This window comes from Lissotriton helveticus, chromosome 9 (assembly GCF_964261635.1).
Source record: "Lissotriton helveticus chromosome 9, aLisHel1.1, whole genome shotgun sequence".
In the NCBI taxonomy this organism is placed as follows: domain Eukaryota; kingdom Metazoa; phylum Chordata; class Amphibia; order Caudata; family Salamandridae; genus Lissotriton; species Lissotriton helveticus.
The window spans coordinates 949,005,939-949,028,455 of NC_136070.1; the positions used below are offsets into that span (position 1 = coordinate 949,005,939).

The 22,517-nt window shown below is 48.7% G+C and overlaps 1 protein-coding gene across 2 annotated transcripts in view; it reads left to right on the forward strand.

Moving 5' to 3' along the window:
- IP6K1 (inositol hexakisphosphate kinase 1) overlaps nucleotides 1-22,517 on the forward strand; it is a 279,958-nt gene that overhangs the window by 213,075 nt on the left and 44,366 nt on the right. For both annotated transcript variants that reach the window (XM_078661204.1, XM_078661205.1), the window contains exon 6: nucleotides 8,844-9,019. In XM_078661204.1, coding sequence (XP_078517330.1) covers nucleotides 8,844-9,019 — 176 coding nt within the window. The remainder of the gene's footprint in view (nucleotides 1-8,843; nucleotides 9,020-22,517) is intronic.

Sequence of the window (22,517 nt, forward strand, 5' to 3'; positions counted from 1 at the left end):
TTAAGCTCACCTTGAGATTCAGACAAGGTAAATCTCACAATCTCCAGAAGTTTGTTTAAATCAGACTCTGATTTCAGCCATTTATTCATCCAACCAGGTCTGAAACTTGTGTTAGCTTTGCATCCCCTAAGTAATTCAAAAGGTGAGACTCTGGTAGCAGCATGAGGAGCGGTCCTATAAAACCCCAACATACTGTGTAAGGATTTTACAATGTCATGGTTCCCAGACTTTGCCCACTTGATGCATTTCTCCCACCACCCGGTTAAAGAACTTTTGTCGTGTTTAATTCTGCAAGAGGCAAGAAAAGTTTCAACCTCCCCACTCACAAATTGAGGTCCATTGTCAGAGATCAGAGTTTCTGGGAAATCTTCTCTCACAAATATTTTGTTTAAAAAAACAAACAATAGAAAAAGCATTTGCCTCCTTCACAAGCTTGATTTCAGGCCACCTTGAAGCATAGTCCATGAGTGCAAGGATAAATCTGATTCCACCGGACAAATTATCAAAATGACCCATGACGTCAATGTCCACTTTAATCCAAGGTCCAGAGGGACACTCAGTGGGCAGTAAAGAAGGGGACACATTCTTAAGACCCTTGTCAGCAGCACCACACAGACAGCAGTTTGTAACCAACTCTTCGACTTCTCCATACATTTTTGGCCACCAAAAGCTTTCTCAAAAGCGGCGCTTGTTGAGATTCACCCCCTAAAGGCCCCTCATGAGTATTTCTGATGATCTCTTGTCTTACAGTATGAGGGGGGAACAAGCTTGTTACATCTTACCAGCAAAACATTCTCAATAGACAACTCCTCCTCAACTTTACAATAAGGTTGGAGTAGAGGAGACCACAATTTCTCCTTGGGCCAGCCATTATGTACAAATTACACAAACTTGTTGGGTTAAAGTATCATTTTTCAAGGCATTTCTCCATTCCATTTCTGAACCTATTGCTGGAATGGGTAAATCAAGAGCAGCCACAAATCAGTCATCACAGTCCTCTTCACACAATTCACTGAAGACTACATCCTCACAATCATCTCTCTTTTGAGGAAAATGAGATGGGAAATCAGCTCTTCCATTCTTTCCTCCAGAAATGTGAGAAACATCAAATTGATATTGCAACAACCTGGAAACTATTCTCAAAATCCTAGGTTTGCAACACTTGTTGATCCCAGCACTGAGAATGGAAACCAACGGCTTGTGGTCTGTTTGTAACATGAACTGTGTTCCCCATATATGCGGGCGGAACTTCTCAATGGCCTACAAACAGGCCAAAAGCTCCTTTTCAATAACCAAATAGTGTACTTCAGTGTCTCGCAAAAGCCTAGATGCAAAAGCAACAGTATCTTCGCAATCATGATGCTTTTGTGTAAGAATGGCACCAAGACCAACCTGGCTTGCATCTACAGTAATGCAGCAAGATAAGTCCGGGTCAAAGGGTTTGAGAGCATTGCTCTTGCTCAGCAAAGACTTAATAAGCTCAAAAGCTGAAGCACACTCGTCAGACCACATGAATTAACACCTTTTTTAAGCAGGTTGCTGATGGGTCGACCTATGGTGGCAAAATTGGGAATAAAGCGGGAATAGTATTCACATAAACTATTGGGAATAAAGCGGGAATAGTATTCACATAAACTAAGATGGAACTTAACACCAACCTTGTCTATAGGAGCAATAATGTTGATTATTGCCTCCACTAAACCATGTCTAGGCTTAATACCCTCTTGTGTTAGTAAATGACCCAAGTATCCAACCTCAGGACAAAAAAACTTGCATTTCTCAGACTTTAAAACAACGCCTTTGAGGACCTTATGTAAGGTTGCATCACGTGAACAGGCATCTTTAGCAAAAATCAAAACATCATCCTAAAAAACTAGGACACCATCAATACCTTTCAACAAACCTTGCATCACTCTCTGAAAAACAGAGGCAGCCGACGCCAAGCCAAATGGCATCTGGCGGTATTGAAATGTTCCAAGGGGAGAAACGAAAGCCGTAAAGTGACCAGACTCAGGATGGAGCTCTATCTGGTGATAAGCGCAGGCTAGATCTAATTTGGAGAAAAATGTGTCTCCCCTTGATACATTTTAACAGGTCATTATTCTTTGGCAGAGGATGGGACTCAAACCAAATCTTCTTGTTCAGTGATCTTAAATCCACACAGACCCTAAGTTGGCCACACCTCTTGCAGGCGACAACCAAGGGCGACAACCACAAGGAAGGTTCAGTGGGTTCAATAATTCCCTTATCGCAAAGAGACTTAAGCTCCTTGTCGAGATCATCCCTGACACTGAATGGAACACCTCTAAGTTTGTGCTTGATTGATGGGGATGGCATTCTCTTTGACAATGATTTTGTGTTTGAATCCATGGATCTTACCTAATTTATCACCAAAGACAGAAGGAAAGCTATTCTTCCAGTTTTGACCATTGTCACAACAGCTAGCAATAGAAATGTGTTCCTTAGCACCAGGCCTTAGGATGATGCCAAATAGGCCTTGGAGAAACCATCCAAGTATATTGAGCCCCTTGAAAGCCACATAAACTTTCCCTCTTATCTTCTTTCCCTTAATCTCCATATCATCTTTAAAAAAAATAATAAGACGCGTCCGGCCCTTCGGGGTTGTAGGCGGCTTGCTGTGTTAATTACCGACTGCATTACTGTTATCCTTGAAACAACTGTTTGGTACCACGATCTCCAGCCGGCCCATCGGGTTGTAGGCGATTTTGTCATGAATGTTTGCTTCTACAATACTAATAAAACAGATTTAATACTAAAAAAAAATAATAATTCAATGTGGCGTCCTTCATATGAAACCGGGCATCGGTCAGGGGTTTGTAGAATCCTGACACCCTACATTTCCTCAAACAGTTGTTTTGTGATCATGGTGATATTGGCTCCCGAATCAACTAACAATTTAAGTGTTTTTGTACCCCACCTTGACTTTGGCAACAGGATCAACACATTTAGAAGGATCGCCAGTCAGAGGTGTGTTACAGTCACCCTGACTACACACAGGATTGTCAAAGACCACTTCAAACTCCGTCGCCCTCAGACTCACCTGCACATACAACAGATTTCTTTGAATTTTTTAGTTTGACACACTTTTACAAAGTATCTGACTTTCTTACAGTAATAACACATGACATTAGATGCCGGACACCGCCCACCTTTGGGATGTGGGAAATTTCCACAACGCATACAAACATTAGTGTTAGGGAAATTAGAGGTGCCAGCTCTGAATCTGCTGGAGGCACTATTCCCCACATGCACACTCTTTTGTTTGGGTTTAGTAACAGCAATAGCACCAATAGGTTCTAAAGACTTATCCTCGAGTTATTTCAAAGAAACAATAGACATTTCAATTCTTTTTGTGACCGTAATGTTTTCTTCAGGTGATGGCTTGCCCATTGCTAAGAGCTTTTGTCTTATTTGTTTGTTCTTACACTGACAAACGAATTGATCGCAAATTAGTTGGTCAGTGAATCCTTTAAACAAACACACTGCCGCCAACCTCCTTAATACCGATATATAAGCATCTACATCCTCCCCATCATTTTGTTTTGTTTTAAAAAACTTGTGGCGAAGCACCATTGAACTAGGTTGTTTGCCAAACCTATTTTTTAGTTTGAGTCTCTTGATATTCATCAATATTTTCACCATCAACCCTCAGAATATCTGGAAGGTGTTTGAATATTGATCTGCCCTCAAAACCAAGAGAATGTAAAAGTAGACATTTCTTCCTACCAGTGCAAAATCTGGATGCTCCAATAGCACCCAAATAAGCCTCGAAAGCATCAAACCATACTTCCCATCATACTGGTGGTTCACCAAGATTGTCAAGAAAAGATGGCGGTGGAGTAACAGCTTGCATAATGGCAAATAATAAGTTTATAAGCACAAGAAAACTGGATATGCAAGGATATAGGAAACCAAAAGGATGTAAATGTATATTCTACTATAGACCACAGAGTGTGTAAGGAAAAAAAAACTGTCACAGAATAGAGACGGAATCCAGTCTTGTCAAAATAACAGAACAGTTGATGTTGTAAAGCTGTGCGTGTCGGCGAAAATAGCTTGAAATACACGCTGTGTGGTGGTATAGACGTAACTTTGGCAATGAAACTGTGCGAATTACAGGTATTACAGGGTAACAATAGCCGTGGGTTTTGGCAAAGTGAGCAGGGATAGTGCAAAAAATGATGAAAACCCAAACAACAACTAAAATGGCACTGTTGAACAATAAGATCTCAAACCTGTGCGCATCGGCGAAGATGCTCAGTTTTAAGATGATGAAAGTACAGAGCCTTGCACATCAGCGAAGATGTGCTAATTAACCCCTTCGACACTCATGACGAGCTCAGCTCGTCATGAGTTACGCCTCTCGTACGCTCATGACAAGCTGAGCTCGTCATGAACCGCGGGTTTTGCGAAAAGTCAGCGCACAGCGGGAAAATGCGCCGCAAGCATGGAGTTAAGAAGTTAAACCGTGCGTGTCGGCGAAGCAGCACACACTCCGCAGCTGGCAAACACTTCTTCGTTTGAAATGATTGTATTGGCAATGACTTCGTACACTCTCCCAAAAAATGTGCTGCGTTGCTAGGTTACACTTTGAACCTAGAATAGTTCATTTAGCAAAGCTGTGCGTGTCAGCGAACACACGCTTGAAAAGACGTTGCTAAGCAACACACTGACAATCTGATGAAGGGAGTCGAAACATGTCAGCAAAAGCACGCTGGTAGTAACTCGTTGCTAGGTGACGAAATGAACCTAGTTCCAATGAGAGAAGATCCTCACTTGGCCGCACATGCGCAGTACTGCCACATGAGTGCAGTGGTAAAAAAAAAAAAGTACAATGTAGATCTGCGCTGTTGAGTGCAGGATCGCGTGCCAAGACTCACATGCACATGGAACTGCGTGACCGGAGCAATTCTCCAAAAAAAACAATGTCAATGGAAAGATCTCACCTTGGATTTGTTTCCCGTCTCATCAGGGCAATGATGTGATGGTTCCACCCTGCAGGAGAGACACACAGAAATCAAGGTGATGACGGTCAGACACATACGTTGCGAAGATGAAGTCCACAATTAGACACCACAGCACCAAAAGTGGAGGAGTCGCAGGGATCAGGGTGTGGAAAGCAATGAAGTCCAGTGGCAACTGATGTCCATAGCTGTCAGGAACAAGGTGATGTCGCCAAAAAGTCTAGCAGCACGCAGAAGGCTCAAACATGTAGCCAGTTCATCGCCAACAACTTGTAGTGATGACGCTGCAGCCAAGGTAAGTTGAAGAGTTTATTTGTTGGCTACACGGTTGTAGGGAAAGAAGCAGGCGCTCCACCAGTTACAAAGCAAACCCAACTGTACACAACATTCCAATCCTAAACTTTCTAAGAAAACCAGACAAGGAAAAGTCATCACCAGGCAAAACAGAACACTGTCAGAGAAACATTCTCAAACAAGCTATTAATTAGATCAGATACTACAAAATGTTGAACATGACTGATGTCTGCTCACAAATAAGCATCATTACTGAACTTATGTGCAATTAATGAAAGTTGGTTCTTGGGTAGCCCTTCCTTGATCTCTGGTGAGGGCTGACAAAGGCTTAATTGTGTTCTCTGTGCATTTCTATATATTTCCTGGGCTGGTCGGGTCTTCGATGCAGACAGAGTTGGAAACCGTGTCAGATTTGAACAGTAAAGCTTCATCGTAGGTGGGCTTGAGGAAAAGGGCAGTATAGCTCCACATCAGGAGTAGCTTATTTTCACTTTTCTTGGAAGATAGGCAGTAGCCCAGTGCTAATTAGTGCCAGTGCATCTGAGGTTGGTGCAAGGTTTTCCTCCTCAAAGGGGTTCTTGGATGTGCAAGCCTTGCCCTGCAGTCAGAAGGCAGTAAAGGGTCAATAGCGTTCCAATCTGACAACAGATAGGTACAGTTTGTCAATTCCCTTAGACGGGACCTGGAGACAAAGAAAGTGGGAGAGTACAAAGTGAATGCTGGGGTTGTTTGTGTTCTCGTCCAAGGGTAACACTAATGTAGGATGCCTCAGTGGTGATCAAGCTCTCTTCAGCCTACACTTGTTTAAGTATTGAGGATCAAATTGCAGAACAAAAGCCCATAATGTGTGCATTCATCAGTATTCATTAAAAAAACACAAAGTGTCCTGTTTCTCCAGGTCACTGGACTGGATTTACAGGAGGACGCCATGAGACCTCATGCCAACGTTCTGAAACTCCACTCCAAAACTGCATATAGCTAAAAAAAAAAAAAATAGGACCTGGACAAAGGGGCTAATTGGATTAGAAATGCAGGACTGTAGTGTTAAGTGAAGCCAAATGGAGGTCTCCCCAGTCTTACTACAGACCACAAATGTCACTAAGGAGCGTCAAGGCTGCAGTTTGCGTCATCCCAGGTGATTAGTAACCATAACAGAAGTGCCTGCTTGCTTAAAATGTCTAGAAAAAGAAAATTCAAGGTAACCATTCAGATAAAATGGCTAAGATGGACCATTTGAACAGATAGTTGGGGACATCTGTCTATACACTAATTTTAAAAAAAAAGAACTCCAGTACAAAAACATTCTTGAATAACTTCCTGATATTGGATGTTTAGTGTAGGTACTGTACTCTTACAAGTTTATTCTACTTCTGCAGAGTTACAATCTGTGTAACTAGCCCAGTATATTAATGCACCTTCTTCGGAAATAGGAATGCAACCGACATAACCCAGTTTAAATCCCAGAAAGGCATCTCGGCTTTTCATCCTTCTCTGATGGTAAAAAGGAGTAAATTGGAGTTGTGTACTCACCTCTTACCGACACCACATAGAAGCAACAAAGCTGTAGCAGTATATCCTTGAAAGATTGTATGTCTCCTGTGCAAGAAAGAAAGTTACCTTTATCCATTATTCTTCGTTTTGGGAATCAATCAATCAATCAATCAGAGTACTTGTAAAGCGCGCTACTTACCCGTGAGGGTCCCAAGGTGCTGAGGGTAGAGGAGTTGCTGCTACTGCTCGAAGAGCCAGGTCTTGAGTCTTCTGAAGGCGAATAGGTCTTGGGTCTGCCGTATGTGGGTAGGGAGGGTGTTCCAGGTCTTGGTGGCGAGGATCTGCTGCCGGAGGTCGTTCGTTGGATGGGGGGCATATCGGCGAGGCTGGCGGAGCGGAGCTGACGGGTGGGGGTGTGGAAGCTGAGTCTGCTGTTCAGGTAGGCTGGTCCGGCGTTCTGGAGTGCTTTGTGTGCGTGGGTGAGGAGCTTGAAGGTGATCCTCTTGTCGACGGGGAGCCAGTGTAGGTCTCTCAGGTGGGGGGTGATGTGGCTGCGGCGGGGGACTTTGACGATCCGTCGGACGGAGGCGTTTTGGATGCATTGTAGTCGTCGTAGGTATTTGGCTGGGATTCCTGCATAGAGTGCGTTGCCGTATTCCAGTCTGCTGCTGACGAGGGCCTGTGTCACCGTTCTTCTTGTTTCGGTCGGGATCCACTTGAGATCCTGCGGAGCATGCGGAGGGTGTTGTAGCAGGAGGAGGAGACGGCATGGACCTGCTTAGACATGGCGAGGGAGGAGTCTAGGATGAATCTTAGATTGCGTGCATGGTCGGTGGGTGTTGGTGCTGTTCCCAGTGTGGTCGGCCACCAGGAGTCGTCCCAGGCTGAGGGGGTGGGTCCGAGGATGAGGACCTCCGTTTTGTCTGAGTTTAGCTTCAGACGGCTGCTCCTCATCCAGTTGGCGACGGCCTTCATTCCCTCGTGGAGGTTGGTTTTGGCGGTGTGTGGGTCCTCGGAGAGGATGAGCTGGGTGTCGTCAGCGTAGGAGATGATGTTGAGGTCGTGATGGCGGGCCACTTGTGCGAGAGGGGCCATGTAGACATTGAAAAGCGTTGGGCTAAGGGATGAGCCCTGGGGGACGCCGCAGATGATGTCAGTGGCTTCGGATGGGTGGGAGGCGGACGCTCTGGGTTCTGCCGGAGAGGAAGGACGTGGTCCAGTCAAGAGCCTTCTCTTGGATTCCAGCTTCTAGGAGGCATGTCTTTAGAGTGCGATGGCAGACCATGTCGAAAGTGGCTGACCGGTCCAGGAGGATGAGGGCTGATGTTTCGCCGTTGTCTAGTTTGCACCTGATGTCGTCTGTGGCTGCGATGAGGGCTGTCTCGGTGCTGTGGTTTCGTCTGAATCCGGACTGGGACGGGTCCAAGATGTTGTTGTCTTCCAGGTGGCGGGCCAGTTGCATGTTGACGATTTTCTCGATGACCTTTGCCGGGAACAGGAGGAGGGAGATGGGCCGGAAGTTCGTGAGGTCCTTGGAATCAATGATGTGCAAGATGTTGTTGTCTTCCAGGTGGCGGGCCAGTTGCATGTTGACGATTTTCTCGATGACCTTTGCCAGGAACAGGAGTAGGGAGATGGGCCGGAAGTTCGTGAGGTCCTTGGAACCAAACATGTGCAACCTCTAGAAGTCTTTGGTTCAAAAATGTTTTCAAGTTAATTCCGAAAGTGAAAACTGGAAAAAAAATCCTATAGACATGGCATTTAAATCGTTTTTGATGGCAAGACGTACAATGGCAACGAAGAGATCGAATGATGACCTAAAATTTATTTTAACTGCTTAAGGATTATCACGACTGAGAAAAGCTTGCTTGTTGCACTATAGAAAAGTTGTATATTTTGCTTACTTGCTTTTCTGAAAGTTTCTTTTTTTGGTGGAGCCTTTTGGGTCTGACCTAATGAGAAGGTTCTCGTGAGATCATAGTGACACAAGTGCTAATCTTAAGTGTTTATTTTAATTCATGTTATAGAACTGCCATTCCATTAGATATGTTACATCCTTGACAGCGCTCATAGAATTTCTGTTATTGGAAAATGTTGTCCACCACTTCAAATTTCCGTGTGTTCTGGACTTGAAAATGGGAACAAGGCAGCATGGAGATGATGCATCTGAGGAGAAGGCTGCTCGGCAGATGAAGAAATGTGAGCAGAGCACATCCGCTACGCTGGGAGTTAGGGTCTGCGGCATGCAGGTACTGCTTGGTATTCGTCCTGATGAGTTCTATGGAAATGGTATTATGAAGTCAAGAATACTTGCCAATGGGAATGTTAAATGTCCTTGAAAACACAAAGGTCACAAAAGTGGAAATAAAGTTTAGTAAACGAAGGCATAGGAGCGGATTGAAACACAACCCTTTCCAATGTTGGTAGTGAAAGCAGTGTTTCACGAGTAGAAATTGTACCTTTATAGTAAGTATAATTTTCATTGAATTCTGCATTGTGAGCACACTCCCTCAACCTCTTCCTTGTTTGGAATTAATGATGCTATAGAGAGATTTTCAGCCACAACTAGCACATCGATACACTTAAGTGCTTTTAAATAACTCTTTTGGTGCACCCTTAGTCTCGATGATTCTGCCACTTTTCTTCATTTCACTGGTTGGGCCTTAAAACCTAAATATTCGGGAACACCTTGCTAAGCTCATCTGCATATTTGCCAGGTACGACACCAGTGCCCTTGTAATGGATAGAACATTTAACCTTGCATTAGCACAAAGACCCTGCCACATGCTTATCAGTTCTTCCTATGTATTGCTCTTCCTGAAGGGATCAGACACTGTTTTTCGCTGCTTGCCTCTCCTTCTTTCACGTAATTTACTTCTCAGTACATTTTTCTTTGTGAAGCTGTATTCCATATGTCTGCTTCCCTACATTCTTTTCCAAGCTCCTCCTTATACCTCAGCACTCCTGTTTTAAGAAGCACCAGACTTGCTGATCCAGTTTTTTCTAGGCTTGCCCATTTTTTTCTCTTGGAGTGTCTTGTGCTTGATTTCCCATACTTATAGCTTTATAAGCAATTCCCTTTCAACTAGAATTTGACAATTTGGTCGGAAGCCCTTGGGGGCTCGAGGGCCTTCTTTGGAATCAAAAGGTGAGAAGGCCTTTTTCTTGGTTTTCTTTTAAGCAGTCTCCTGCTATGGCGATCGTTGTTCTACAAATAGGTCAGACATTGCAACAACTCTCAAACAATGTCGTAAAAGATGCCAATGGAACACTGAAGGTATCCCTGAGAAGCCCTTGACATCATAGGTGCTTACTCTAAGTGGTGTGTAGCACGTTGGCTGTTTTGGGGACCTAGTAATTGTCCAAATATTGATTTCCCCTGCATCAGGCAGAAACTGGTATTGCCTGCTCAGTTCTGTTGTAATCTTTATTTTGAATGAGCCGACGCAGATAATGAGACTTCTGCACCCACCTTCCACCTCTTCATGGCTAATCATCAATCAGCTACACAAGCTTTAATGGGACTGTGGTGGGCGGGCCATCAGTGCACGTGATACAGTGTCCAGTCATCTGTGAAAGTTGTCCCTGAGTATGTGCCAATTGCTACCTTTGGGGGCTGGGTTGCTCCACTATTGTTGGCGCCATCTCAGTCGCAAGAACCCACTCTGGTTAGCACCACATGATAGTGCATTTTGGTATGCAAGTTCTGCTGTGCTCTGGCACTCTGGCCCCTCGCTGCGGCCCAACCTCCATCCCTCCCAGAGGGGGCAGGTTTGAATCTGTCTGGGACAGGAACACCCTGAAACTGAGAGCCTCAGAGCCAGTACCACTACTGCCACTGGGGAGAAGTACATACTGCGGCAGGAGGTGGGCACTGGCTTGGCCAAGAATGTTGGTGCATAAATAAGCATGATTACATGTGCATGAGAATATGTCTGAGTGTAGAGTGTGTGAGTGAGAGAGTGAACACGCACCTGAAGGTATAACCGCTGATCAAATAATTTGTAAATGGCCAAGAAAGGATCTTAGTATACATAACTAGGGGCATGGTTGAATGGAAAGGACTGACCATGAACAAAATCAATAGCAGCCTCCCTGATTTTTGTTGCAACCTTTTACATATTTATGTTGACTTGTATGTGATTTCCCATGTGAGTGACCACGCCTTTTGATGATTTTTGAATTAGGGTGAGTGATGAACAGAAAAGGTTTGTGATGTGAGGCACTTGGTGGGAGCTTTTGAATTCCCCTCAAAACCCTCTGAACACTGAGCACTAAGAGCAGTGATTACTTTGTGAATTTCGATCCTCCTGCTTGGGCCGGGCAATAACATGCTGCCTAAAACTAAGACTTTCACTGAGTCAACCTTGAGGTGCAGATGTGGCTTAAACCATGAAACGCTCCTTATGGCTCCCAAGCTGCGCTTTCCTTTAGTATGAGCGACTAGCCGCAAAAACGTACCATCTCTTTCAGGGCCCTCTAAATACACACTAAATTCAGTGATATGAAGAACAAGACCTATGCTCCCAATCCAGACCCATGTATTTCTGATTCTCCCTCCAAAGCAGAAATGTTCTCCAGTTCAAAGAGAGCAAACAGCCCAGATTACATTGGCCCGGGTCTTTCACACTCTGTCTTGTAACTCTATTTTGGAATATAGGCAAGCCTAGCTTGGCTCCTTGGTCTCATTTTCCAGGCAAAGTGTGGAGCCTTTTTGGGTGGACGCAACGGCCTTGCTGAGGCACAATCCTTCTGACCACTCTCCACTCAAACTAAACTCTCCTCCCCTCCCCTTCATTCTTCTCTTCTCAGATGACTCCTGAGCATTCTTCTATAAGTGCCAGACCTTTTCATATGAATATCTGGCAGCAATATTAGACTAAATCATTCAGGTTCTGAATGTCACTACTTGTTTTACATCGAGGCCCGCTCTTTGCGCTAGAGAGGCTGTTCGCTTGTTCTTGGTTGTTCCTTCATTTGGGCCAGTGTAGCATACCCATCCCCCATTCTGAGGTCAGAATGTTTTATGGCATTTGCAAAATTGTTTATAGGTAAAAGCCTCTGTTGTGCCCTACACTTTACACAGCTCACGGGCAGGCCGTGTTTAATCCTCTACTGTCACCACTTAAACACACTGCAGGACAGAGTGATTGGGTGGAGGTCACCCATAATGGAGGTGCATTTCTAAGACCTCATGACATTTGCACTTCTCAAATAATGGGCAAACCTTCAAGAGGTCTGGTCCTCTCCTTTCGCCGCCCCCATCCTTCCTCTGAAGGTGGGTGTCCCCCAGGGTTCTATTTTGAGCCCAACACTTTTTAATATTTACATGTCCCCTCTGGCTCCCCTGGCTGAAGCTTGCGGCGCAACAAAAATATCCTATTCCACGACAGGCAGCTTCTATTGATATGTGAAAAGGGCAAGGACTTTGTAGGGGAGAAGATCAATAAATGCCGTACCGGGGTTTTCAAATGGCTCAGAGAAAATCAACTTAAATGTAACCCAGAGAAATCTGATATAATCTTCTTCTGCTCTCCATTTATGGACGAATGGACACAATGGTGACCATCAGACATGTCACCCCCCCCCCTTACCTGGGTCAACATGGTTAAAACCTGGGTGTTAAGTTGGATGATGCCCTGTCATAAAGGCACAAATCCTGTCAGTTGCAAGATCCTCCTTTGGCCTCCTGCGGATGCTTAAGAAATGTCTCCCCCTCACCCGTAGGACGACTGTGTTCCAAGCCCTTATTATCTCTAGGCTGGACTACACCAATGTCATACCTTGGCCTTCCGGACAACCTTCTGAATAGACTTCAGGTGGTCCAGAACGCGGCCGCCAGGGCGATCCTCATGCTTGGATTGAGAGCCTGGATCTCACCCCACCTGAAGGGGCTGCACTGGCTTCCTGTCCAAAAAAGAATCCGTTTGGGGGCGTGGCTTGGCGGGCGAAGATGGCGGTCGCAGCCTCGTAGAGCTCCCGTCGGCCCGGACTTCATCCTTCCATTTATCCTGGCCCCCGAGCCCGCTGTTGCTACCCAGTGCCTGGCGCTGATTAGGTGGAGTCCCCTGCCTGCTCCGGTGCCTCGACCTGGTGCTGTACTCGATCCTGGGACCGCGGAGAGGCGACGGAGACGTGCGGCCCTGTGACCGGCTGGAGACCGGGGCCCTTGAGTTTCGGGACGCCCGGGGCGGTCGCGGGCTGGAGTGAGGTGGCGGCGTCCACGGCGCCGCTCTTGGCCCTGACTTGCTGCTGTGTTCGCCCACTGGCCGCTGAGGCGCCGCTTATCCCTGCTCTTTGTGTGGACACTCTCTTCTCCCCTTTTGGTGGTTCGCCGTGAGGCCCAGTGACCGGCCGGAGACCGGGGACCTCGATTCTCGAGACGCCCGACATCAGTTGTGGGCTCGCGGGTGGTAGAGGTGCTGACGACGCTGCGCTTGGCCCGGCTCTGTGGCTGCAGTTACTCACGGGCCGCGAGCCTCCCCTGCGTCCTGAACAGCTGCTGGTGGTGCCGAGGGGTGATTGAGGCCTGTTCCGCCTTGGTGAAGCCGGGGCCTCGATTTTCGCGACCCCGGGCCTGTGTTGGCCTGCCCGCCTCCTTCTTGGGGCCTCTGACGTCGGTGATCCACCCCGGGGCCTGGAGCCTCCAGCACGAGTGGTGGTGCCTGGGGATTCTTACAACTAGCTGGGAGTAGTGCCCGCCCTGCCTCGTGTGCGGTCCCGGCGAGCCCACGACCGGCCATGACCAGAGGTGGCGGACAGACTAAGCAAGGCCCCATCGATAAGTTCACGGGGCCTAGTGGTGGCTCTGGGGCGGCTGGTGGCAGCGGTGGCCCTGGGCCGGACAATGCAGCGATCCTGGCGGCCATCACCCAATCCCGGGACATGCTCGATGCCAAGATTGGGGCGGTAGGAGCGGATGTTACACTGCTGCGCCAAGACCTTCGCAATGCAGTGGAGAGGATCGCTGGGGCCGAAACCCGCATCACGGTGACTGAGACGGACATAGGCGCCCTGAAGAAGAGGCTGGCGGAGGTGGAGGGTGTCCAGAAGACGCTGGCGGCCCGAGTGGAGGACGCCGAGGGGCGCGCAAGGCGGAACAACCTCCGCTTCGTCGGCTTTCCGGAGCGATGCGAGAAGGACGACATGGCGCGGTTCTTGACCCAGTGGTTAGAGGGCTGGCTCCCCGAAGGGACACTGTCCACGTGCTTTGTTATCGAGAGGGCACACAGGGCCCTGACTCAGCGGCCGCCGGAGGGTGAGCGCCCTAGACCAGTCATCGCCCGGCTGCTCAATTATCATGACCGCGATGCCGTCCTGCGGGAGGCGAGGAACAAAGGCTCGCTCACCTTTGAAAATCATAACATCATGATCTTTCCCGACTACACGAGGATGGTGCAGCAGCAGAGACCATCCTTCGTGGCTGCTAAGGCCAAGCTGCGGGGCCTGAAGCTCCAGTACTCTCTCCTGTATCCGGCCCGCCTACGAGTGGTGCACCAGTCCCGGACGCATTTCTTCGACTCCCCCGAGGAGGTGTTTCGCTGGACCGATGAGACGGTACGACTTCGTCCACATGCCCAGCCGGGGCTGAACCCGGGCGGGTCCCGGGGATCGTCGCCGGAGCAGGTGCCTCGCCCAAATCCGAAGGGCCGTCACCGACGGTCCCGCTCTAGGAAGAGGTCGGCCTCTGCCAGTACGTTGCAGACGGATGGTGCAGGGGACTCTGAGCACTCCGAGGCTGGCAGCTGAACATTGCTGGGTCTGGACCTTACTTACTGAATGCTGCGCTGCCCTGCATTGGCTGGTGAGACTGTTCTAACGTGACTTCCCTATGCCAGTCTATTCCCAATTGAGAACTCCTGTTATCTTTTTGGGTACATGGTGGGACTCGGGGGGTGCCTTCTATGGGCCTCTGACCCCCGCGGTTGAGTGTGTGGGGAGGGGGGTGGTGAGTGTGTATTGGTTGGGATGTTGGGATCCATTGGTATGGCGGGCCCTGGGTTCTCGGTTCTGGGCCCGGGTCTCTCCATGCCGCGACAGATACTTCAATGTTCTCTGAGGTATTGGGGTGGGGGGAGTGGGGCGGGGGGGGAAGTTCTTTTCTTGCTGATGCTTTGGGGGGTTTGGGTCTGGGGGGGGTTGCTGAGTGTTTGGGCTGGGTGGGTGGGACCGCACGTGTGTGTAGCTTTTGCCTTTGTCGCTTTGTGTAATGCGCCGGGGTGGGACGGCGGGCTGGATACAGGACGCTGTGATGATGATGGCTAATAATACGACTGTGTCTCCTCAAAAGACCCTGCGCGTTGTGACATGGAATGTAAGGGGTATGCTGGATAAGATCAAACGTGGGGCTGTGCTGCGTTGGGGGAAACGGGAGTTGGTGGATGTTCTGCTGCTCCAGGAGACTCATATGCTGGGTTCCAAGGCCCTGAGCCTCCAGAGGTTCGGCTTTCAGCAAGTGTACCATGCAGGCTTTACGAGAGGCTCCCGGGGGGTGGCTATTCTGGTGCACCGCAGGGTGGCTTATGTACATGAGAAGCAATGGCTTGATCCCCAGGGCCGTTACATTTTCGTTAAGGGTATGTTAGGTACGGAGCCAGTGGTGTTTGGTAGTGTGTATGCCCCCCCCCCTCTGCAGTGGGCCTTATCTGAGCGGCTGTTTGCGCTGTGGGATGAGATTCCGGAGGTGCTGACTATGGTGGGAGGCGATTGGAACGAGGTTATGGATGTGGGCTTGGATCGCCGGAGGCGAGTGCCTGTTACGCCGGATCCCCCCCCTGCTGTTGCTTCCACCAGACTCTGTGCGACTGTGAGTAGCCTGGGCTGGGTCGATGTGTGGCGACACCTTCATCCCGCTGTGCGTGAATTTACGTATGTGTCGGCGGTGCATGGGTCCTTTTCGAGACTTGACTATCTGTTTGTGCCGGGTGCCTGTCTGAGTCGAGTCAGTGATGCTGCGATACTCCCTCGGGGCCTGTCCGATCACTCCCCTGTCCTAGCTACCCTGACCCTCCCTTCCAAGAGGCAGCCGTTTCGTTGGCGGATGTCGTCCTGGCAGCTGCAGCGACCCGACTATGTGCATCATCTGCGTGGGGCGATTGATCATTTCTGGCGCGAGAATCTCGTGGGGGGTGCGGACGCTATGGTGGTGTGGGAGGCGCTGAAGCCCACCATTCGGGGCATTGACATAGCTTGGTGCGTGGCTGCTCGGCGACAACATCGGGAGGCTATTGTGGCTGCCGCGGCCCGCGTGGAGGAGCTGGAGCAGCGTGGCCGGCTTGGGGGTGACGATGGCGTGGTGAGGCAGCTCCTGCAGGCCCAACAGTTGTACGCCTCCGTCCTTTATGAGGAAGCCCGGCAGGCGTGGCTCGCCACGCGCAGCAGAGTGTATCAGTGGGGCGACAAGTCCTGTACCATGCTGCATAGGTTGTGCCAGGCGACCTTTCAGCCCCTGGCGTTGCCGGGTCTTGCGGCGGGAGACGGGTCGATCATGACCGATCCGGACTTGCTGGCGGCTAGCTTTGCCAGTTATTACGAGGCACAATACGCCCCTCGTGATCCTTTGGAGACGGACATGATATCTGCATATCTTGACGATCTCATGCCACGGGCCGTCTCGGATGCGACCAGGACCGCCCTGGACGTCCCGCTCACGGCTGAGGAACTGGGGGACGCCCTTGGTCAGTTGAATGCTAGTAAGGCGCCCGGCCCGAGTGGCTACCCAAGCGAATTCTTTAAAAAATTTCACGTCCAGCTGGGACCCCACTATCGCCGCGCCCTGGAGGCGGCAAGGGATCGGGGAGAACTGCCGCCGGACTGGCGTCATGCCGAGATTGTGGTCTTCTTGAAGCCGGGCAGGGCGCCGGATAGACACGATTCGTACAGGCCGATCTCTCTCCTTAACGTCGAGGCCAAAATTCTGGCTAAGGCCCTGGCTAACCGCCTCTTGCCCCACGTTACTGACCTGGTCCACCCCGACCAGGCCGGATTCATGCCTCGCAGGGCCACCCGGCATAATATCCGACGGGCACAGGCCGCGGTGGATGCCATGGGTGCTAGGGATGAGCAGGCGGCACTCTTTCTGGCGGATATGGACCGAGCCTTTGACTCGGTGAGTTGGGCGTATTTGTTCGCACTGTTGGCTCGCCTCAACCTGGGGCCGGTCTTCTTGTCGTACGTTCGCCTCCTATACACCAACGTGACGGCCTCGGTCCGCGTGGCCGGAGCTACCTCTGGGCGCTTCCATATCGGTCGCGGTACCCGGCAGGGTTGCCCCCTGTCCCCGTACCTGTTCGCCCTCGCCATGGAACCTCTGGCGTCGAGAGTGCGAGTAGATACCCGGTTGCGTGGCTTTGTTTGGAATGCAGACCTGGCGGATAGGATTGCGCTGTATGCTGATGACGTCCTCCTCTTCTTGACTGATCTGCGGCGGTCGGGTCCCCGGGTTCTGGAGCTCATGCGGGCGTTCGGTGAGGTCTCGGGTCTCCATCTTAACGTGAATAAATCAACCCTGTGGGTGCTGGGTGGCGGAGTGGTTGCTGACCCTTGGGCGGCTGAATTGCGAGTGGCGACGGATGGCCTGAAATATCTGGGCGTTTTTCTCTCAGAGTCGCGGGCCGTGGCCTGGGCGCGTGGCGTATTGCCGGTGTGGGAGAGGGTACAGGCTGATGTTAAGACCTGGTCTAGAATGCCGCTCACTATTTTCGGGAGATCGGCCATCTTTAAGATGGTAGCGCTGCCGCGGCTCCTGTACCAACTCCAGAATTTCCCTCATCCCATTGGCCTGGAGTGGTTCCGCCAGGTTAATTCAGCATTGGGCCGCTTCCTGTGGGATGGTGGTGCGGCCAGAGTGGCTCTGAAGACGTGCTTTTTATCCACCTACTGTGGTGGCTTGGCCACCTCGGACCTCCTCTCCTATTACCAAGCTTCACAATTACTTATCCTCAATGAATGGTGGTATTGTGATAGGAGTGATCCGGCTTATGCCCTAGAACGATTGCTTATGGGCGATCGCACGCTCCACACCATCCTTTATTCGGCCCGCCTACGCCGTGGGTTGCCATCAGTCACAAGAGTGGTCTTTGCGGTATGGAGGCAGTCATTGCGCCGAATGGGATGGTGGGGCAGACTGACGGCTGAGACGCCGCTCTGGCATAATGGTCTGCTCCCGGAACTGGCGACCCTGACCGGATTTGAGGGTTGGGAGAACATTGGGATCACGCAGCTGGGCCAGGTCATGTCCGGCACCGCTCTTAAGTCCTTCGAGGAGCTCCGCGCGGAGTTCCTCATGCCTCAGTCCCAGTTCTTCCGTTACCTCCAGCTACGGCATGCCCTCGCCCCGAGCATCGCTGGCCTCGACTCTTTGCCGGAGTTCAGCCCTGTCGAGGCTAAAGTATTTATGGGAGACCTGGGGGACAAGAAGGTCTCTAGGATCTACCAGACACTTGTGATTCATTGCTCCTCCACCCTACACTCCCTTCGGGAGGCGTGGGAAGTAGATGTAGGCCCCCTTGATGAGGACGACTGGAGGGAGGCGCTGGAATCCCCGCGCGGAACCGCTATAGCTGTCCGGCTGCGGCTGATTCAATTTAAATACTTGCACCGCGCTTACTATACGCGTGAACGGTTGTGGAAGGCTGGCTTGATTGCTTCACCGGAGTGCCTGCGCTGTGGGGCGGTGCCTGGCTCCTTGTTGCATACGGTATGGTCGTGTGGCCGGCTGACTGGGTTCTGGAGGGGTGTGTGGAGTTGCCTGGCTGAGGTCCTGGGCTGGGACCTTCCACGTACCCATCGGCTGGGTCTGCTACATATTATGGAAGGGATTGGGGGCAACGTCTACAAACGTCATTTGTTGCTCTTGGGGTTGGTTGTGGCCAAGCGGGACCTGGCCCGGGCATGGAAGTCGGTGAGGGCTCCCCCCCTGTCTGCTTGGAGGGCTGGGTTGGATTATTTTATGGGTCTGGAGAGGCCGATCTTTGAGGCGAGGGGCTGCCCACGCAAGCACTACAAAATTTGGAGGCGTTGGGCTGACTATCGTGGCCTGTTCTTGGACCCCCCGGCAGAGCAGGAGGAGGACACTTGATCGCAGTGACATTTCTGGCCCGAAGCGGCGAGGCCCTGGAGGCATTACACCTACTTTCTTTTTCAGTTGCGGCTATACACGTGTGGTAGGGGGGGTTGGGGGGGGTATCTGGAGTGGGGAGGGGGGGCAAAGTTGTGGGCTAGGGTGGGTTGCTGGGGAGTTCGTATACTGAGCATATTCTGAGCCTGTTTTATCATTTTGCTGCTTATGGAACTGCTATATTGATATTGTTGTGGTGATCTTCGGGTGTGGAGACGCCACATTCTTGGTGCTCATTTGCTCAATAAAATTGGTTGTGAAAAAAAAAAAAAAGAATCCGTTTTAAAGCCCTGGTTTTAGTCTTTAAGGCTTTACAAGGTACGGGCGCACACTATCTTAGAAGGAGAGTTACTCATTATGTCCCCTGCGGAACTCTGAGGTCATCCTTCCAGAATCAGGTGGTTTTCCCGCACCTGAACTGGAGGTCGTTCCTTCCAAGTTCAGGTGGCCATTGTTTGGAACATCCTACCAGTAACTCTTAAACAGGTGTTGGACGTACTCACCTTTAGGAAGATGTTGAAAACCTGGTTGTTCCAGCAACAACCTTAAGGATTTTTCTCTCCCCTTTCAAGGTCTGCAACAGTCATAGCTTCGAGGATTCTTAAGCACTTGTTGAATAGCTGTGGCTCTTCAAATATCATATCATATCACTTAGGAGTTGGAAAGTGAACTATGATGTACTCTGGCAAGACTTCACTCCCTTAATTCTTGCAAGTTGATGTGGATGATGACTCCGATGCAGTGAACGAATGATGACAAACTTGAAGAGAAAATCCTATCCAAGGTATACATGTTCCTTACTCTCATGCCCGCTTGGATCCTCATGTCAAAATCTGGAAAGGTTTGCTAATGAAAACTATCATATAAGCTCCTCTGCTGCACGGAGACATTTCAAGGCATAGGCAATATGGACTCATACCTAGGGTCCGAGCCTTTCAGGGGGCCCCCTGAGAGAGCCAGCTTGGTTCTGCAGAGTCTTGCCCTGATGGCATTGAATGATTCTTAAACAGATTGTTTTAAATACCACTTTCCTTTCCTATATTTTCATTGTAGGTGATATGTTTGTCTAGTACGTTTTGTAGAGATGTGTTGTGTTTTGTTTCATGCAACATCCATATAATAGTTTCTTTTAGATCAAAGCATTATCTCACATATGAGAAATGGGAGAGTGTCACAGAGATTATTTGCAATAATATTAGCAAGCAGCTGCTGTGTTACAATATTTAAAACACGTCATATCCCTGAATATTACATGCAAACACATTTAGAATTTGGGCAAGAGTGTCTGTGCACTGTCAGTGACTCAGTCAAAGAGGGCACGAAAGAGTTGAAATAGGATCGTAAATTCAAAACTGTTACTTACTACGGGTCCCAAAATATGCTTGACCCAGGGCCCCCAAAATCCTGAACCTTTCCCTGCTGCTGCATGGTCGGTCTAACTAGAAACCAAGGTATATCAGCCCTGAAGCTATTCTGCTGTTGTCATCAAACACCTGCAACAAATTCAGTGACTTTTCTCGCCCCAGCCTTGGAAATCAATGATAGTAATTATAGTAATGTCATTTGGAGAACCTTTTTCAGAAGGCATCAGTTTGCATGAAGGAAGCTGCTGCTACCATGATGGTTTCTGATTTCCAAATGTCCTGCCACACAGTGAGAGTGTGTAGAGAGACTGGCTTATGCTAATGTGCACTCCTCTCCTTGTACACTCTATAGACTACGCCAGCAAGGGTATGTCCCTAAATGTGACCGTGCACAGACAAGCTTAACATTTCTGTGCTTTTTCACATTTCAGTCAGTTTCAGGTGACTATGCCCTCACGCCAATTGATAGGAAAGACTTTTAAACACCCACTATAGGAACTAATTGCTAGTATAAAACCGGGATGGTGAAATCGCTTTCTGTCATTTCTCCCAAGCCTTCTCTCAGATATGCATTAAAGACTTCTTGGAGACTCCTAATGTTTTTGCAGTTTCTCTGCCTTTTGAACCAGTGAGTTGCTAGGAAAGTGCCAATAGTTCTCAAGTAGATTCGTAACCTTCACTATTTCAGCATAGCAGAAGAAAGTAAACTGACTTCCTTTCTTATTTTTTGCCTGCTTTACAGCAGTTGGAGTATGTAGTTGCTTAAACTCTGTTTTGTGGTTGCATCCTTTCTCGTTCTACAGCATGTTCATCTGTCAATTCCACCATATGTTCACAGTGCAGTGGCTAAATATATTTGGCAGCTTTGAAAGACAGAAGATAGCGTTTTAGGTTCTAAGCATGAATTTGTTCCACAGGCAGAAAGCAGTGTGACCCAAAGTGTGATATTATATCTGTGTAACTGCGTCAAATGATGATTTCTGTACTTCCCTTACATTGTAGATTATATTTTAAATTGTTTTGTTTTAGAATGTGAATTAGTATTTTGTACATTGTAGTCCATGCTATCATAAACTGAACTAATCTTAAAAGTGTACGGAATACTGCACGAAGACTGTTGAAGACTAAGCTCATATGGTCCTTTTAAGTCTTTAAAATTACTGCATTCCATCTGCAGTTCAGGCTAAATATGCTAATGAGCACTCACATTTTTAGAAATAAAGGGAACAGAAAACATACTACCGATCATGTTAGTGCAAGACCTTCCAGTGATAGCACATCATAGAGGTCCTTTTATGTGACCCAGTGGGAGGAAAGATGGAAGTAGGAAAGTCTTCCATTAAGGTGGGGAAGGGGGCCACCTTAGTCTGATGAATCGATAAGGCCCAGAGCCCCTTGAAATCACCAAGTTTGCTGAAATATCGATTCTCTGGATATAGGTGGAGATCAATTCTCTTCAACAGGAGATAGACTGCCATGATTTTAATTTAAGCTCCTCTAAAAATGTTATAGTGGTAGTGCTCTCCACCCAACTACAAACCTCCGAAACATGCAATGTCGTAGAATGCTAGGGCTGTGGACATAAGAACCGTCTTGCCAATCAAATGTACAAAGCTAGGCTTTGATCTGAAACCATACCAGAATCTGTGATGAAAGATAACTATTTTGAATCTGACATGTGCCAGAACACAGGTTGAGAAGAGGAGGTCCAGAACTGTCCAATGCTTTCTTGTTCACTGTAAAGTATATGTAGTACAAATTCTGATCACCACCTTTGAAGTCCAGATCGAAGTAAGCAGAAGAGGACTGCTGGGTAATGGTATAGAGGTAAACCCCTTGCCCAGCACTGCCAGAATCCTTCCTGAAAATGTGCATGCCCCAAGTTCCCAAATGGGGGTGTTTCCGAGTTAACCATTCCATGAGATCGCACAGGTGGGAGGTTCTATAGTAGTCCACCTAATTAGTCTTGCTAAACCACCCTGGTCGCTCAGGAGCATAAGACTTTTTTCTGAGATTTGTTGTCCCTTTTAAGAATTTTAACAGTGCCACTCGGATGGTTTCATTGATAGCTTGGGGAATAGCCCAGTATTAGACCCTTTCGGCAACACTGTGACTCACATGCAGACATATACCCAGAATATTAGCTGAGGACCTGCAGTGAAAGAACATATAGTTTGGGCAAAGAATGTGTGGGAAACAAAGCATAGCAGTTGCAATAAAAGTCCTGAAATCTAAAAGGTCATGGAACCCAGTGGTCTTATGCCA